The sequence below is a fragment of the Ursus maritimus genome, unplaced genomic scaffold (assembly GCF_017311325.1).
Source record: "Ursus maritimus isolate PB19 unplaced genomic scaffold, ASM1731132v1 scaffold_17, whole genome shotgun sequence".
In the NCBI taxonomy this organism is placed as follows: Eukaryota; Metazoa; Chordata; class Mammalia; order Carnivora; family Ursidae; genus Ursus; species Ursus maritimus.
The window spans coordinates 13720792-13737577 of NW_024424119.1; the positions used below are offsets into that span (position 1 = coordinate 13720792).

The 16786-nt window shown below is 43.9% G+C and overlaps 1 protein-coding gene across 1 annotated transcript in view; it reads left to right on the plus strand.

The window, feature by feature from the left end:
• The window catches only part of FOCAD (focadhesin), a 272312-nt gene that overhangs the window by 238717 nt on the left and 16809 nt on the right, over positions 1–16786 (plus strand). Inside the window, exons 35-38 of the mRNA XM_008689800.2 lie at positions 8691–8819; positions 10967–11082; positions 13609–13869; positions 14652–14741. Coding sequence (XP_008688022.1) covers positions 8691–8819; positions 10967–11082; positions 13609–13869; positions 14652–14741 — 596 coding nt within the window. The remainder of the gene's footprint in view (positions 1–8690; positions 8820–10966; positions 11083–13608; positions 13870–14651; positions 14742–16786) is intronic.

Consider the following 16786-nt stretch of genomic DNA (forward strand, 5'->3'; position numbering starts at 1 on the left):
CCCTACCTTTCATTATATCTCCATAGTTATCATTTTCAAATGACTGTAGAATATTCCATCAAAATGATGGATCATAATTAATTTAGCCATTTTTCGATTGGTCATTTTTAAAATTTCCATTATAGAGAACATCTTTATGCATGTAGCTTTTGCTTTTCTGCATATAGGTGTCCTGGAGATGCATTCACAGCAGGTTATTAGTGGGCAAGAGGATTTGGTGACCCTAGGGATGGCTTGGCCCCGTTGTTCTTTGAAGGATTATACCAGGTTTGGGCACCTCAGCCCCAGACGCGTACGCGAAGCAGATTTCCTAGAGGGGGAAGGCGTGGAAGTCGGGCTGCTGGGGCTCACACTCCACTCCCACCACAGGCAGGCTGTGTAATCTCAGACAAGCTGCTTAAGTCCCGACGCCCCAGTTGCTTCCGTAAAGTGGAGGAAATAACTGAATCTTCTTTATAGAGTTTTTGTAAAGATGATGAGTTTAGGAGTCACTTGATGTAACAGTGCTTAGAAAACAAAATAAGAAACCCTTTCTAGCTATCGTATTACAAAACAAACCAACATATAGGAAAACAGATGATTACAATAAAAGTCCATCAGGTGTAAAATGATAACACTACCCTAACACTGTTCTAATTTACATTTCATTGCCAGAAGGAATGAACATTTTTGCACGTATTTACTCTTCGAGAAGTTTATTTTTAAATTAAATTTTAGACCACTTCTTTTTAAAAATTCACCCCCCCCCTTTTGTTTTGATGTAAGCTCTACACCCAAAGTGGGGCTGTGGGGCTTGAACTCCCAGCCGTGAGATCGAGCGTCGCATGCTCTACCGACTGAGCCAGCCAGGCGCCCCCCAAATTTGTACCTTTTTTCTCTTACTCTGTGTTTTGAAATAATTCCAAACGTATAAAAAAGTGAAAACAGCCAGAGAACCCTATTGAAGTTTCACTGACTGTCTGAATGATGTCTTTAGCAGAGGAAGAATTCAATCCAGAACGTTACACTGCACTTACCTGTCCTATCTCTTCAGTCTCCTTCAATCTGGAACAGTTCCTCAGTCATTCTTCACCTTTCAAGACTTGAACATGCTTTTTCTTTGTTTTTTGTTTTGTTTTGTTTCTCGAGAGAGCACGAGCGGCGGCAGGGAGCAGAGAGAAAGAGGATCTTTTTTTTTTTCCTTAAAGATTTATGTTGTTATTTTAGAAGGAGGGAGGGAGGAGAGAGTGCAAGGGGGAAGGAATAGAGGGGGAGAGAGAGAGAGAGAGATAATCCTTAAGCGGACTCCGTGCTAAGCAGGGAGCTGGACCTGGGTCTTGATCCCAGGACTTTGAGATCATGATCTGAGAAGAAATCAAGAGTCAGACGCTTAGCTGACTGAGCCACCCAGGTGCCCCGTGGGAGAGAGAATCTTAAGCAGGCTCCACACTCAGCACAGAGCCTGACCTGGGGCTTGATCTCACCACCTGAGATCACGACCTGAGCAGAAATCAAGAGTTGGACACCTAACCGACTGAGCCACCCAGGCGCCCCCAGACTTGAACATGTTTTAAGATTAGAAGCCAGTTATTTAGTAGAATGGTTTTCCATTTCAACTTGCCGGTTTGCCTGCTGTTGCTCACGTGGGAGGCGAGTCAGTCATCGTCGGCAGGAGTAGCACAGACATGAAGCATGGCTCCTCTCACGGTGGTACATGGTGTGTCTCTCCCTCCACCAGGGATGTTAATTTTGATCTGTTCCTTGGCTAAGGTGTATCTTCCAGGCCTCTCCACTGTGAAGTTCTCTTTTCCCTTTATCATCAGTAAATATTCTGTGTGGAGGTCTTTCGAGACTTAATGATTATCCAGTTTTACATCCTAGTTTCACCCATTAGTTTCAGCATCGATGAATGTTTTCTTGCCTGAATTGGTTATTACTATGATGATTCTTGAAGGCGATGATTCAAAAGGTGATTCTTCCCTTATTCCATTTATGCTTCTCAGTAGGCTTTCTATTGTACGGAAGACCTGCCTTTTCCTTCCCTCCATCTCACTCTCTACTGGTATGGCCCACAAACATTTTATTTCATTTAATTATTTGTTATTCAGTTATTCGTGATTTCAACCTTCATATATTCCACATTTGATCAGTGAGAACCTCTTTACATTGGCTTTGTGTCCATTTGACATGACCCCGTCATTCTGTGAGTACCTTGTTTCGTCGCGGCCCAAGAAAATGTTCTAGGTTCATCTCGTATTATCCGCAGCTCTGTAACAGCGAGATAGCTCAGGTTCCTTTTAGTGGGAAATGATACTTAGAAGCAAAGATCTGGGTACAAATTCTCCTCGTTCCTGGGGTGAGCACTGCTCCCAGGCTCTTTCAGTGAACAGTTGTTAGGAAATGGACACACATACACTCTCGCTGTCATGTCTGTATTCATTTCTGTATCTAGCTAGATATACTGAAAGCCGTGAGTTTATACCAGTATCTCCAGTTCCAGTTCAACACCACAGGGTTCATTGTACTTTTCCCCTCTTTTCATATTTGTAACTTTCTTCTCTGACAGGTAGAATCCTGGCTCCATTTTTCTCTGTGTATCTGCTCATTTGCGGAGTCCCCTGTATACAAACAGTCTTCTGTCCCCACTGGTCCCCAGCCCTGCGGAGGCCACCTTCCTCTCTCAGGTCCTGATCCCCGAGGGGCAGCCACCCTGCTTGGCAGCCTTCCTGGTGCAAAGGGGCCCAGGGATATTTTTGTTCCTGATAACTGAATGTCGTTGAAGTACTTCTACCAAGTCTTAGTATCTGACTGACCTCTCAGAATCTTCAAGTGTTTCTAACTACCGTCCGGATTTCAGAGTAGTTTCTGGCAGGGGCACAGCGTCTCCTCATCTCCGCAACTAAGCCATGCTGTCATCGTTTCTACCTGTGTTTTCTAAGGACTTCGTCTAGAAAAGTCCTAGTGATCCTTTCCGTCTTGGTTTAAACATCCTTTCCTCAGTCGGTGTTTCCAGGCCAGTTCGGATTTCTTCTGTTGCATTTTCCAATATGTTTTTCATAGTACTTGATATAGGAGTAGTTATTTTCTTAATTATTTCTGGCTCTTTGTTTAAAGTCTCTCTTTCCCATGACTGTAATTTCCTCAAGGGCAGGAGGAACATAGGTGTTTTATCCTAAATTCTTAGAACAGAGTACTTGGCATTTAATAGTTTTCAGATATTTGTCGATCTACAGCTGTGTGTGTGTATGAGATAATTCTAAGCGAAGTTGCTTCTAGACAACACTGAGGATGGAGAAAATCAAGACATGTCCACACTACGCGAGCAACATGTGATGGGGGATAGACACACCCCCGGCTGTCAGCCTATGGCTTGTTACCAGACTTTTACTGGAGGGCTTACACATGTGCCTTGTGGCATTGAGATGTGATCCTCTGTGTAGCTGAAGTATGTGTGATAATGGGTCCTGTTGTAATGCATTATGTTCGGATATGCCATTTATATCAGGTTCTTTGAGGCTGTCAACTGGATGAGAGATTTAAAGCAACTTTGTATCTGGGTTTTAAAACATCTGGATCCTGTTAACAAGGACTGTTAGGCCTTCTCAGTTCCAAAGCCATTGTCTATGCATTCCAGTATTTCTCTTTATCTAAGGCACTTGCTTGAAAGACAAAGCACTGCAAGAAGGGAGCTAATCATTCCTGTTGCTTAGATTTGGATTCCTGTGTCCAGTGCTGAAGATCTCTGGGGAAGGAACCACGTGACTCTGTTCTCCCGTCTGGGGACTCTCTCTCTTTCCATACCCGCCCCTGCCCCCCGCCCAGCCACCATGTGCATGGAACTGCCAAGTATTTCCTCCATTCCGAACAGTTACTATAATTCCTTTCATTCCAGTTAGCGTCAGAATTAGTTCCCTGCAAATACAGTGGAAAATTTTGTGTGATTCTAGTTACGCCACTCAGTACTGACGCTCTGCCCTTCTTTGAAAGTGGAAGATTTCTTGTTTCCTAGCACTTACTTGATTTTCAATCCTATGTTCCCTGTTTCAAGGTCTTGTTTCTGAGACTTGCTTGTATATCAGGTCAATTCTAAAGAGTCTAGAAGCAAGGTGCAAAGTGTGAGTGAAGTGCAGTTACGTATTGTTACGTATATATAGTGCAAGTTATTGGTGCAAGAGCTTGTTGTGTAAGCAATCACATGTGGTGTGGTTTTGTGTGTGCATGTGTGTGAAATGGTCGTATTTTGCACTGGGTCCTGGTATTAGAGGACAGGGTGAATGTCTTTCCTGATTCCCTAGATCCTCTGGAAACTGCAGAATTTCTGTAGTAAATTCTGTAGAGGGACCTGGAATAAAATTTTATGTTAATCTTGAACACACTTGATCTGAGAAAAAAAATTTGAAAATTTAAAAATTTAAAGGAATCTGCTTATGAATGAATGATTTCCAATATAAAACTGGATTCATGTCCTTACTAGGAGAGAAAAGCAGTTCTATGCTCAGATTTTAAGATCCCATTTGCCAGTTCATCAGGCCATTTCTGAGAATCACATGCCAAAATGACCCCAAAAATGCAGCTTATTTTTTCTTTGTGTGAAATCAGAGACTCTAATTTGCTGCCCACGTGGTATAGGGACAGTTCCCCATGTGTGTGATCCGGACGGCGTCCTGTGAATAGCCAACCAGTTAGTTCCTAGCACAGCAGTTTAATTTTTATCACATCTGACTTTTCCTTGTCCGTGTGTCTGTCCTCTCACTAGAATATGAGCTCCATTAGCCAAGGAACCTGTTCTGTCTTGTTGCAAACTCTCGTTTGTGTCTGGAACAGTGCATGGTACCTACTAGATACCCAGTGATTGAACAAATGAATGTTTTTTATGAATATATTTACTTTTTTGGGTCAGCAGTTCTTCTCTCTGTAATAGCAACGGTAAATTCCCTGATAATCCTTCCTGCGCTCCTAGTATTACATCTTAAGGTGGAATAGAAATAAAGCTTCAGTTAGTGGTAGCATAGCCGAAAAGGGTGGCAGGTGCATTGAGCTTTTAACATTCTCAAAAAGCAAAAAAGCGCTTGTTGGAGGGGAGAGAAACATCACTGGAAGGTACACTACTAGTTTTCCCTTTCCAAGTTGGCAGAGGCAGGGGTAAGGAGGTAGGTTAGTTGGTGACTAGCCTAAAAAAAACATGCTGATTTTTGAGGTCATGATCCCAGGGTCCTGGGATCTAGCCCCACTTTGGCTCCCTGCTCAGTGGGGAGTCTGCCTCTCCCTCTGCCCCTCCCCCCGCTCATGAACATGCGGAAATATTTTCTTCTCTTCTTAGTTTGTCTTTTCACTTTGTTGATGATTCCTTTGATGCACAGAAGTTTTTAACTTCGACAACTCCAATATGTCTATTTTTTTTCTTTTGTTGCTCATGTTTTTGGCATCGTATCTGAGAATCCATTGCCAAATCAAAGGTCATGAAGATTTACCCCTGTGTTTTCTTCTAAGAGTTTTATGGTTTAATTCTTATAGTTAGGTCCTTGATCTATTTTGAGTTAATTTTTGTATACAGTATTAGGTTGGGGTCCTACTTCCTTATTTGCATGTGGGACCATTTGCTGAAAAGAATGTTCTTTTCCCATTGAATGGTCTTAGCACTCTTGCCAAAAATCAGTTGACCAGGGGACCCTGGGTGGCTCAGTTGGTTGAGCGTCCGACTCTTGATTTGCACTCAGTTCATGATCTTGGGGTCATGAGATAGAGCCCCACATCAGGCTCTGTGCTCAGCGCTGGGTCTGCTTGAGATTCTCTCTCTCTTTCTCCCTCTCCCTCTGCCCCCTGCGCTCACTCGCTCTCTCTTTCTCTCTCCGTTTCTTAAAAAAAAAAAAAAAAAATCAGTTGACTGTAAATGTGTGGGTTTATTTTTAGCCTCGCAGTCTTATTTCATTTGTTTATATGTCTGTCCTTACATTCGCCAATACCACACTGTTTTGATTACTGTAGCTTTGTAGTAAATTTTGAAATTGGTATGTATGAGTTCTTCAGATTTTTCCTTTCCAAGATTGTTTGGGCTATTTGGAGCCCCTTATATTCCATATGAATTTGAGAACCAGCTTTTCCATTTCTGGGGAGCGGGAAAAGAAAGGCCATTGAAATTTTGATAGGGATTATGCCGAATCTGTAGAAGGCTTTGGATAGTGTTGTCGTCTTTCAGTATTAAGTATCCCAATCCATGAACATAAGATGTCTTTCCATTTATTCAGATCGTTCATTTCTTTCAGCAATGTTTGTCCTTTTCAGTATATGTTTCACCTGAGTTAAATTTATTCCCAGGTATTTTATTCTTTTGAATACCACAGCATGTGGAATTGTTTCTTAATTTCGTTTTCAGATTAGTCGTTGCTGAGATTAAAAATACATCTAAATTTTGTGTGTTTATCTTACACCCTGCAAGTTTACTAAACTGTTATTCTGTATCTAGAATCATGTCATCTGCAAATAGAGGTAGTTTTACTTCTTTCCAATTTGGATTCCTTTTATTTCCTTTTCTTGTGTAATGGCTCTGGCTAGAATGTGTAATACAAAAGGGTGAAAGTGGGCATTCTTGTTTTTTATTGTAAAGGAAAGCTTTTAGTCTTTTATCATTGAATATAGTGTTCACTGTGGATTTTTTACAAATGCCCTTATCATGTTAATCTAATTCCATTCTATTCCTAATTTTCTGAGTATTTTTATTATGAAAGGCTGTTGGATTTTATCAAAAGCTTTATGTGTCAATTAAAATTATCATGTATTTCTCCCCCTTTGTTCTATTGATGTAGTAAATTACATTGACTTATTTCTTCTGTTGAATGATATTTGCGTTCCCAGGATAGATCCCCACCTCAGCTTCCCCCTCGTTCAGTGCTTGCTGATCCTGCTGCCCCGTCTGCCTCAGCTTCTCCCTTTTCTTGTGCTTCTCCTTTCTGCAGCTGTTGTTCCTTTCACTGACTCTGCCCCCGCCTGCTTCCTCCTTGTTCAGTCCCTGCTGCTGCTGCTGCTGCTGCCTCTTCTGCCTCAGCTTCTCCCTTTTCCTGTGCTTCTCCTTTCTGCAGCTGTTGTTCCTTTCACTGACTCTGCCCCCGCCTGCTTCCTCCTTGTTCAGTCCCTGCTGCTGCTGCTGCTGCTGCTGCCTCTTCTGCCTCAGCTTCTCCCTTTTCCTGTGCTTCTCCTTTCTGCAGCTGTTGTTCCTTTTTCAGGTTCTGTCCCCACCTCAGCTTCCCCCTTGTTCAGTCCCTGCTGATGCTGCTGCTGCCCCTGCTACCTCAGCTTCTCCTTCTCTGCTTCTCCCTTCTGCAGCTGTTGTTCCTTTTTCAGGTTCTGTCCCCACCTCAGCTTCCCCCTTGTTCAGCCCCTGCTGGTGCTGCTGCCCCTGCTGCCTCAGCTTCTCCCTTTTCCTGTGCTTCTCCCTTCTGCAGCTGTTGTTCCTTTTTCAGGTTCTGTCCCCACCTCAGCTTCCCCCTTGTTCAGTCCCTGCTGATGCTGCTGCCTCTTCTGCCTCAGCTTCTCCTTTTGTGCTTCTCCTTTCTGCAGCTATTGTTCCTTTTTCAGATTCTGTCCCCACCTCAGCTTCCCCCTTGTTTAGTCCCTGCTGATCCTGCTGCCTCTTCTGCCACAGCTTCTTCTTTTGTGCTTCTCCTTTCTGCAGCTATTGTTCCTTTTTCAGAGTCTGTCCCCACCTCAGCTTCCCCCTTGTTTAGTCCCTGCTGATCTTGCTGCCTCTTCTGCCACAGCTTCTTCTTCTCTTGCGCTTGTCCTTTCTGCAGCTGTTGCTCCTTTTGCTGACTCCCCCCACCTTTGCTTCCTCCTCTTTCAGTGTCTGCTGACCCTGCCCCTGCTTTGCTTTTCCTTTCCCTGCTGATGCGTGTCCTGAGTCTGCTGCCCTTTCTGCTGATGCTGATTTCCCTTCTGCCGCATATGTTGACCCAGCTGCTTTGGCTTCTCCTTGCAGTTTTCTGTTTTTACACATCATTTCTGGCTTCCTTTGAACTTCACTTTTACGTGGCACTCAGTGGCTACTCCATCCCTGACTGTGCCTTATGGCTCCACTCATAATTGCTTCAGTGTCTCATCATTTCAACTTCAAATTAGCCCCCTCCTGAAAAGAAAAGACACCGATTGTGTTGAAGCACAAGTAGTCTGATGTCACGGGGGCCGATGAGCCTGTGGGCTAGTGGCAGCGTAGGTACTCGCCTCTGGAGCAGTCGGCCGTGGCCGAGGGCCGGTGCTGGATCCCCTGGGGGAGAACATGACCCCCGTGGGCCGCAAGCACTGAGGGACTTCACGGTCGTTCGAAGGGACTGTGCCCGAGTAGGAAGTAATTGGCTCCTTTTCTGGACGTGGATCGAGGAGTGAGTGAGTGAGTGAAGAGGCAATAATGTGGATCAGTTACTCTTTTTAGAAAGTTAGATGCAGCGTCTGCGGGAGAGGACGGAAGACGGGTAAGTAGTAATGTGGAATATCTCCATCTAGACAAGAGGGGAAACTGGAGGCAAATAAGAAAGAGAAGAACAGAGGGAGCAAGCTTTTGTAACAAATGGGCTTGAGGTTGAGAGCACAGAATTAAAGGACTGACCACAGTTGAAGGTGTGCTACCAAATCTTTTGAAACTGGAACAAAGAAAAGTTGGTATTTTCCCCTCTGACGATGCTGTCGAGGTGTTTCATTAATTCGTTTCCTTTCTGTTGCAGGTCCCGAATCTGTGCCTCCTTCCCTTCTCAAAGTCGTGATGAAACCCATCGCAGCTGTCGGAGAAAGCTACCAGTATCCTCCTGTGAACTGGGCTGCGCTCCTCTCTCCACTTATGAGGCTCAACTTTGGTAAATATCAAGTGTCTTCGGGCCTTCAGACTCTGGTTTAGGATGTGACCTGAATAGAAAAATAGATTCTGGGTGGCAACTGGTGATGACTGGATAGACCTTTGGGATCTCGAGGTTTGTCTTCTTGGATGGGACAGCCGGCTTACTTCCCCCGAGTCACTTTCTAGGTCGCTGGGGCTGAGGAGGAGGAGGTCTGAAGACACAGACCAGATGCCCTCCGCGAAACAGTACTTGACTGACGTGTGCGTGTTGCCGCCTGCATGGGTCCCGGAAAGCCTGGTTTGCTGGTCATCCAGCTGTCTGGTCAGAGCTCTGGGTTCGAGGCAGTCCCCTGTGGGATGGTGCATTAGTTTTCTATTGCCGCTGCAACAAGTCACCACGGATTTAGTGGCTTGAAGTGATGCAGATTTTTCACCTTACAGTTCTGTCGATCAGAAGTCCAATGTGGTTCTTCCTGGGCCAAGATCAAGGTATCAGCAGAGCATCATCCTTTTCTAGATGCCCTGAGGAGTGCTATGGTCTCAGTGTTTTTGTCCCCCCAAAATTCATTTTTGTTGAAATCCTAATCCCTAGCGTGATGGTGTTAAGAGGTGGGGCCTTTTGGAGGTGATTAGGTCATGAGTGTGGAGCCCTCATGAATGGGATTGGTGCCCTCATAAAAGGGGCCCCAGAGAGCTCGTCCGCCCCTGCCACAGTGTGAGGACACAGCGAGAGTTGGCAGTCTACAGCTGGGTACAGGCTTCCACCAGGACCTGACTGTGCTAGCTCCCTGATCTCAGACTTCCAGCTGCCAGAACGCTGAAGGCAAATTTCTGTTGCCTGTAAACCACCCGGTCTGTGGTACTTTGTTAGAGCGGCCTGAGCAGACTAAGGCAGGGAGAAGCCATTTCTTTCCCTTTCCAGCTTCTAGAGGCTGCCCACCTTCCGTGGCTCGTGTGTCCCCCTTTCTTCATGTTCACAGCCTGCCACAGAGAGCTGAAACCTCACAGTGTCCTCTTTCAGGTTCTCTACAACCAGGAAAGGTTTTCCACATTGAAGATTCATGTGATTAATGGGTCCATTTGAATAATCCAGGATAATCTCCCATCTCAGTGGTCCTTAACCTTAATCACATCTGAGAAGTCCCTTTGTCAAGCAAGGTCACATAACATATTCACAGATTCCAGGCATTAGGATGTAGGCATCTCTGAGGGCCATTTTTGTGTTTACCACAAATACTTTGTGATGAGAGACAGAGGGACCGCACACCTTTAATTCAGCCACAGAACCTCTTTTATGAAGTTCGCATATGTAAATTTGATCCCATGTACTTGCCCCCCCATACTTCAAGAAAAAGAGAGAGTGAGAACAATTTTTTTAACAGTGCTATCTGTGTGTGTGTGTGTGTGTATTTGCAATGAGTGTTCTATTATTTAAGTAGGGTGCTCACTTACATAGGATATACAGAAAGATTTATAAACTATAATTTGCTGACAGTTGAAAGGATAATCAAAGATGATTTTGACTATACACAGTTTTTCACTCAAATGCTTTCATTTGAACCTAATACCTGTATTAGGTACGATGTCACCATACCTGTTTTTGGAGATTTCGTTTGAAAAGTATGTTCTCCTGAGCCTCCCCTATTTTTGCGTGCTGTATTAAAAATGCTTATGTTTCAGTAAATATCCTTAGAAAAAAGGAAGAAAAGGTCTGGTTGGGAAAATACACCTGCTGATGGGGATCAGGCGGCTAAAAAGACTGGATCCCTAAGAATGTGGCTACATTTTTAGATCCTTCCAGACCTAAACCGATTTCTCTATCTGCCAAATGCAAGGTGGAGAGGAGGGGAAAACAGAGACAGAGAGTTTATCTAGAATTTTCTCAAGTTTTTGATAGGATTAGATTCTTCAGATGTCTTAGGACATCACAAGAGAAATTTCGTGAGCTAGGTCAAGTCCCTTGCCAGTTCCAAGACTCACCCCTCTGCTGTCGGTGGGTACGTTCTTCGCTTCACAGTGGAGAGGTCACTTGAGATATTTTTTGGTTCATTCAAGTTTTGTTACTGGGAGAAGTCACACAAGCAGATGCTTTGATTGGAGACACGGAAGCCTGAACATGAGTCCAGGAAGCAGCTGAATTACCAACATTCTTGGCTTGTCTTGCAGGCGAAGAGATACAGCAACTGTGCCTTGAGATCATGGTGACACAGGCACAGTCATCCCAGAATGCAGCTGCGCTCTTGGGACTGTGGGTGACGCCCCCACTGGTCCACGCTCTGAGTGTACGTAGCAGTCAAGGGGGTTGGGCAACGGGGATATGGTTCTTTTGGGGAGAGGAACGTTGATTTGGTGGGTGTATGTTCTCAAAGTCAAGAGTGGGCAAATGTGATTTTGTAAAACCTGGGGGCTTGGCAGTAGCTGGCCGGCAGATTGAGAGAGTGCTGAAGCAGAACTCTGCCCTAGCCATCGGCATTCATGCTTTCAGCTCCCATGGATTACAAAACAGGGAGCTGACGGTCAGCGGTATTAAGGTTCCTTTCTGCAGCTCATACAGCTAGAACATTGTAGAGTTATTGGAACCTAGGTTTATTCATATGATATACACTGTATTGGTTCAGGAGGTATTACGAGAATGGCAAATCCATACATGTTCCCTCCCTTTCACAGAAAAGGAAGCAATTCAGGTGCGCCTTGAAGGCTTGGTAGGGTTTCGTTCGGCATCAGGTTAGAGGCACCAAGGGGATGTAGGCGGGAAGGTGTAGATGAAGAGAGTAGAACATCTCTGCTAGGATGTTTGGCTTGAGCAAAGCTCCAAGGAAGAAGCGACCTCGCCTGCTGTCTCTGATGGAGAGAGCGAGCCAGCACCTTCGCCTTCCGGGGGATAGGCTAAGGGTAAGCAGGAAGAAAGGGGTAACATTGTTTAAAAATGTGAAATTAGCAAATCGTATAATTTTGAGCATATTCCAAACCGGAACCAAAGTGAAAAAAAAAAAAAAAAAAAACACATTCCGTGATTCCTTAGAGGGTTAGCAGTTGATTGTAAATTAAATGATCTTGTTGTTACTCTTCTGTTCAGGAGGCTTTAATTCTTTGAGAATAGCGCAGAAGTTCTCATATTAGTTCCTCAGTCTTTGAACTTCAGTTCCTATCCTGTCCTTTTTTCTTTTAAGCTCTGCTGCGTATTCTAATGCTCTTTAATTGAAGGGGGATGTGACTGAGGGCTGCGTCCTCTCTGTCAGCAGTTATCCTGAGCTGTGTGCTCCAAGCACCTTGCATCTAGCTGCCAGTACCCAGCACTTGCTAGGTACCTCCTACTCACAGGCACGCAGTGAGCACTTTCACACAGCAGACCGAATCTTCAATTCTGACCGATTTTTTTTATAACCTTGAGTTATAACTTATAGTCCATAAAATATGGCTGTGTTAAGTGTACAAGCTGATGGGTTCCAGTACGTTTATACATTTTCATCCATCACCAATAATACTTCCATCACCCCCAAAAAGTTGCATTGTGCCAACGTGGGGATGATCCCCGCTCCCAGTCTCAGACCCAGACTACCTCTCATCTGCTTTTTGTCTCTATAACTTTTCCTTTTTTAAGAAGACTTTCCTATAAATTTCAATTTCGTATAAACTTTAGGAATTCTTTAGAAAGGAATCGTACAATCTGAAGTCTCCCGTGCCTGGTTTATTTCACTTCTGAGAGGTAGATTTTTTCCCCTCATTTTACAGGTTGATAAACTGAGGCACATTGCAATTATACAAGGTTTATATTGCTAATAAACGGGAGTGAGTCCAGCTGACTCCAAAGTCTGTGTCTAAGACACTGTTCTACGAAACCCTCTTTCCTTTTGAGTCCAGTATACCTTGAACAGCCCGTTTTGTTTACCTCAAAAATCTCTCTAGAATTTAGTTATCCTTACACTTCCCTTTTAGACCTCTGTTACTTTTTGGCATTTGTCCGTGACTGTGGACTTTTGTTATTATCTACATTAATGGACAAATTAAGTTAATTTATTTTCTTAATTATATACCTGTCATTTACAAGAAAGATCAGGAATGGCGTGTTCTTCACAGTGAACTGTTCGGCTAACTCATGTAACCACACTGATATTTTTTGAAATTTACTGTCAGGTTTTATTTGTCTGGTTTTATTTTTTTAGGTCTACTTCTTTCCGACTCGCTGCTGTTTAGTAGCATCCTTATGTCTCCAAGAACTTTTCCAGCCTCCCCTCTTAACGTGTCTGGCACAGAGCTCTTTCGAACCACACCCCCTTTCAGCTCTCATGACCTCCAGGAGGCCATGGTCATGTCCACAAGTCCAGCCGCTCCTCTCTGGGCAGATACGGTCCTGGCATGCCAGTTCTTTCAATTTCCTTATGCTTCCTAGAAGACGAAATTAATAATATCAGATATTCCGGTGTGTCAATTTCCTGCAGATGAGACTTTCATCTTCAGGATTTTGTTTCTTGCCAGAGAATGTGACCTTTTAAGATCGACTAGCAACTGTCATGTACGTTGCGAAGCAGCATATCATTCCCCTCCCTGAAAAGATCCGCGGCTCAAGCTGGGTAGTTCACAGATGGATCGGCAGAGACCGCATACACATGAGCCACCCTGGCCGCCAAGTCTGCAGCAGCAGCCAGAACTGCGTGCACCGGTGGCCCGTTGGACCCTGAGGCTGGGGGAGGCGAGGGGCGAGGACCTTTCTTCTCTCAGCCCACCCTCAAACCCAGTGATGACCTCGAGGTTTTGAGCACTGCGGACCCAGACTTGCCTGTTTCTGACCTCTTTTGTTTTGCTTCCAGTTGAATATCAAGAAATACCTCCTGGTGTCTACACCTCTGTGGATAAAACATGTCTCCGACGAACAGATCCTGGGCTTTGTTGAGAATGTCATGGTGGCAGTTTTTAAAGCAGCTTCTCCCCTTCTCCATCCTGAGTTATGCGCAAGTGCCTTACAGGGGCTGAGTCAGGCCATGAAGCTGCCCAGCCCTACCCACCACCTCTGGAGTCTGCTCTCTGAAGCTACTGGAAAAATTTTTGACCTCCTGCCAAATAAGATTCGGGTGAGGAACAAAAATATTTACGCTCCTGACAATTTACGTTTGGGATTTTTTGAAAGCCCTTTTGGCAAAGCAGGGAGGTATATGTTTTAAGAATGTGGTGGGAAGGCTAGGAAGAAATAACCACATTTTTCACTAAGAATGTGTTTGCTTCCAAGATCTAAATTGAGGTTGAATATTTAGAACCAAAGTTTCGAGCACGCTTAGATACAGGTTAACCAGGGCTATACACCAGGAAATACGCTCTTGGGCCTTTTACCAAATGCCTACGGGAGATGAGCAAACTCAGAAATGCTTCCCTGTTACACCTGGAGATTCTTGGGGCATATTATCCGGTATTTTACCTACATCAAGTGATGTAATCCTAGTCTTTCCCCTCCCCCAACAGATTCCTGAATTGTAGTTTTACAAAGAAGTTAAAAAATCCATTTGGAATGACGGATTCTGATAAGAGAAAGAAAGTACAGCCATACAAATAAACAAGTATAGCCAAACAAATAATAGGAAAGATGGTTTTTGTTTTGTTTTTAAGTAAGCGCTATCCCACTGTGGGGCTTGAACTCATGACCCTGAGATCAAGGGTCACCTGGTCTACTGACTGAGCCAGCCAGGCACTCCAGAAAGAAGGTTTTTTTAATGATAAAAACTGGCCATATATTTGGTTTGATTAACATCTCATTAGCTGCTGCTCACGGAGAGAAGTAAATCTAATAATCCGTCAGAACATGGGGAATATCTGTTATGTTACATTGTATGTTGACATGCTTGTGGTCTTTCTTTACCAGAGACATGATCTAGAGCTGTATGTCGGTGTAGCAAGATGCCTCTCAGAAATGACGGATGATGAGGCCAGTCGGGTTGCTCAGCTCACTGAGGTAAGAACGTGTCTATGTATTTGTTTCCATCATTGAAGTGGGGGTTACAGTTGAAGAGGTGAGGATACTACAGTATCCTTTTGACTGAAGCTAGTTTTGCTTCATATTTATTAGGGGGTAATTTGAGAAAACTCTGTTTCACTGTGGGGTCTCGTGTACGGGCTAGTAGTATGGATGGATAGACAGATGAACAACTTTTTGACCTAATTCCACTTTGTCAAGAACATTTTAGTGTCACCCATGGGCCAACATAAGTACAGGACAACATCTTCAATACAAAATCCATAAGAACGGGAATAGTCTGGCTGAAGAACTTTCTGGTGCATGGAAGGCATAAATAAATAGTTTTGTTTTTGAATTTATTTCCTTTCACCTGGTACTTATTCTTTTGTAATGAAGAAAGGTGGCTATTTGAAAACCAAACACTGTTAGCCCAGACACAAGGTAATTAACAAGTACTCCTTTTAAAAAAAAAGATTTTATGTATTTAAATTTGTCAGAGAGAGAGAGAGAGAGCACAGGCAGGGGGAGCAGCAGGCAGAGGGAGAAGCAGACTCCCCGCTGAGCAGGGAGCTCGATGTGGGGCTCGATCCCAGCACCCTGGACCCTGGGATCATGACCTGAGCTGAAGGCAGACGCTTAACCAACTGAGCCACCCAGGCACCCAACAAGTACCCCTTATACCCACACCCAAAGGATGAATGAGTAGCATACCAGTAAAGTTGCACATTTAGCTAGTAAAATACATGTCTTGTTAGATTTGAATTGCCTGTAAACGATGAATGATGTTTATAACCATATCCCAATGGACATACTTTAACAAATGTTAACCTACATACCAAATAATAACAAAGGTCTAGAGAACTGTGAGCCCTCACCCAGCTAGTGGACCTCTTACCATGTATTTCACTTGATGACAGGTTTGCCTATTCAGTTGAATCCTGGCATTTCTGCATCGTGTAGCAGTGATTCTCAAAATGTGTTCCCTGGGCCAGTGGCATAAGCGTGGCGACTGATTAGAAATGAAAATTCTGGAGTCCCACTTCAGGTCTACCGAGTAAAAGGTGGGGGCCCAGGAGTCTGTGTTTTAACAGTCCCTCCAGCCGGTTGTGCTGCAGCTGAGGTGTGAGAAGCCCTGTTAGAGCGTTCGGAGTATCAGCATTCGGGAGGTTAGTTTGTTTTAAGCAAAGACAAGCAGTCTAAGGAAATGCTTAAGAGAATGGACCGTGGAGCCTCACTGCTGGGGTTTGAAATCCAGCCCTGTAATTTACTAGCAATGTGACCTTGGTTACCTTTCATAATCTCTCTCTGCCTCAGTTTCCTTATCTATAAAAAGGAGATATTAGCACCTACTTCCCAGAGTTGTTTTGAGGGTTACAGTGACTTTTAATCCATATTAAGTTCTTGGAAAAGTACCTGACATAAGGCTAGTACGTAGTAATTATTTATTATCCCAATGATCACATTCATGTAACTTATTATATCCTATTATCATTATATTCATGTAATATAGTTGGAAGTAATGCGTGTAATTTCCTTCGTGGTACCTGGAGCCGAAGGTTGCTGTGTTACTCACCTGGTTCTTAAAGTACCAGTTAGAACATTTTCGCTAGAACTTACTGAGTAGTGTTCTTATATCCACAAAAGAGTTAGTGGGTTTTACTGAGGTCACTGTTTTCTGTTCTTTTCTGGAAAGAATAACGTAGCGAAGAGCTCGGACTCCCTGGGTTTCAGTTCTTCCTCTGCCACCTCGAGCCATGTGACCATAAGCAAGTTACTTAACCTCTGTGCTTCCAACTGTTGTCTACAGGGAAGGGTGATGGTAGTAATCTGCACAGGGCGGTGTGAAAATTCAGTGGTTCATACAGGACTGCTCAGACGTTTTGGTCTCCGGTATGCTTTAGTGTCTTAAAATTGTTGAAGATTCCAAAAGACTTTAATTTAAATGGGTCAAATCTTTCAATATTTACCACATTGGAGATTAAAACTAGGAAATTAAAAAAATATTTACCTTAAAGTAATAATAAACCCATTGCATCTTAACA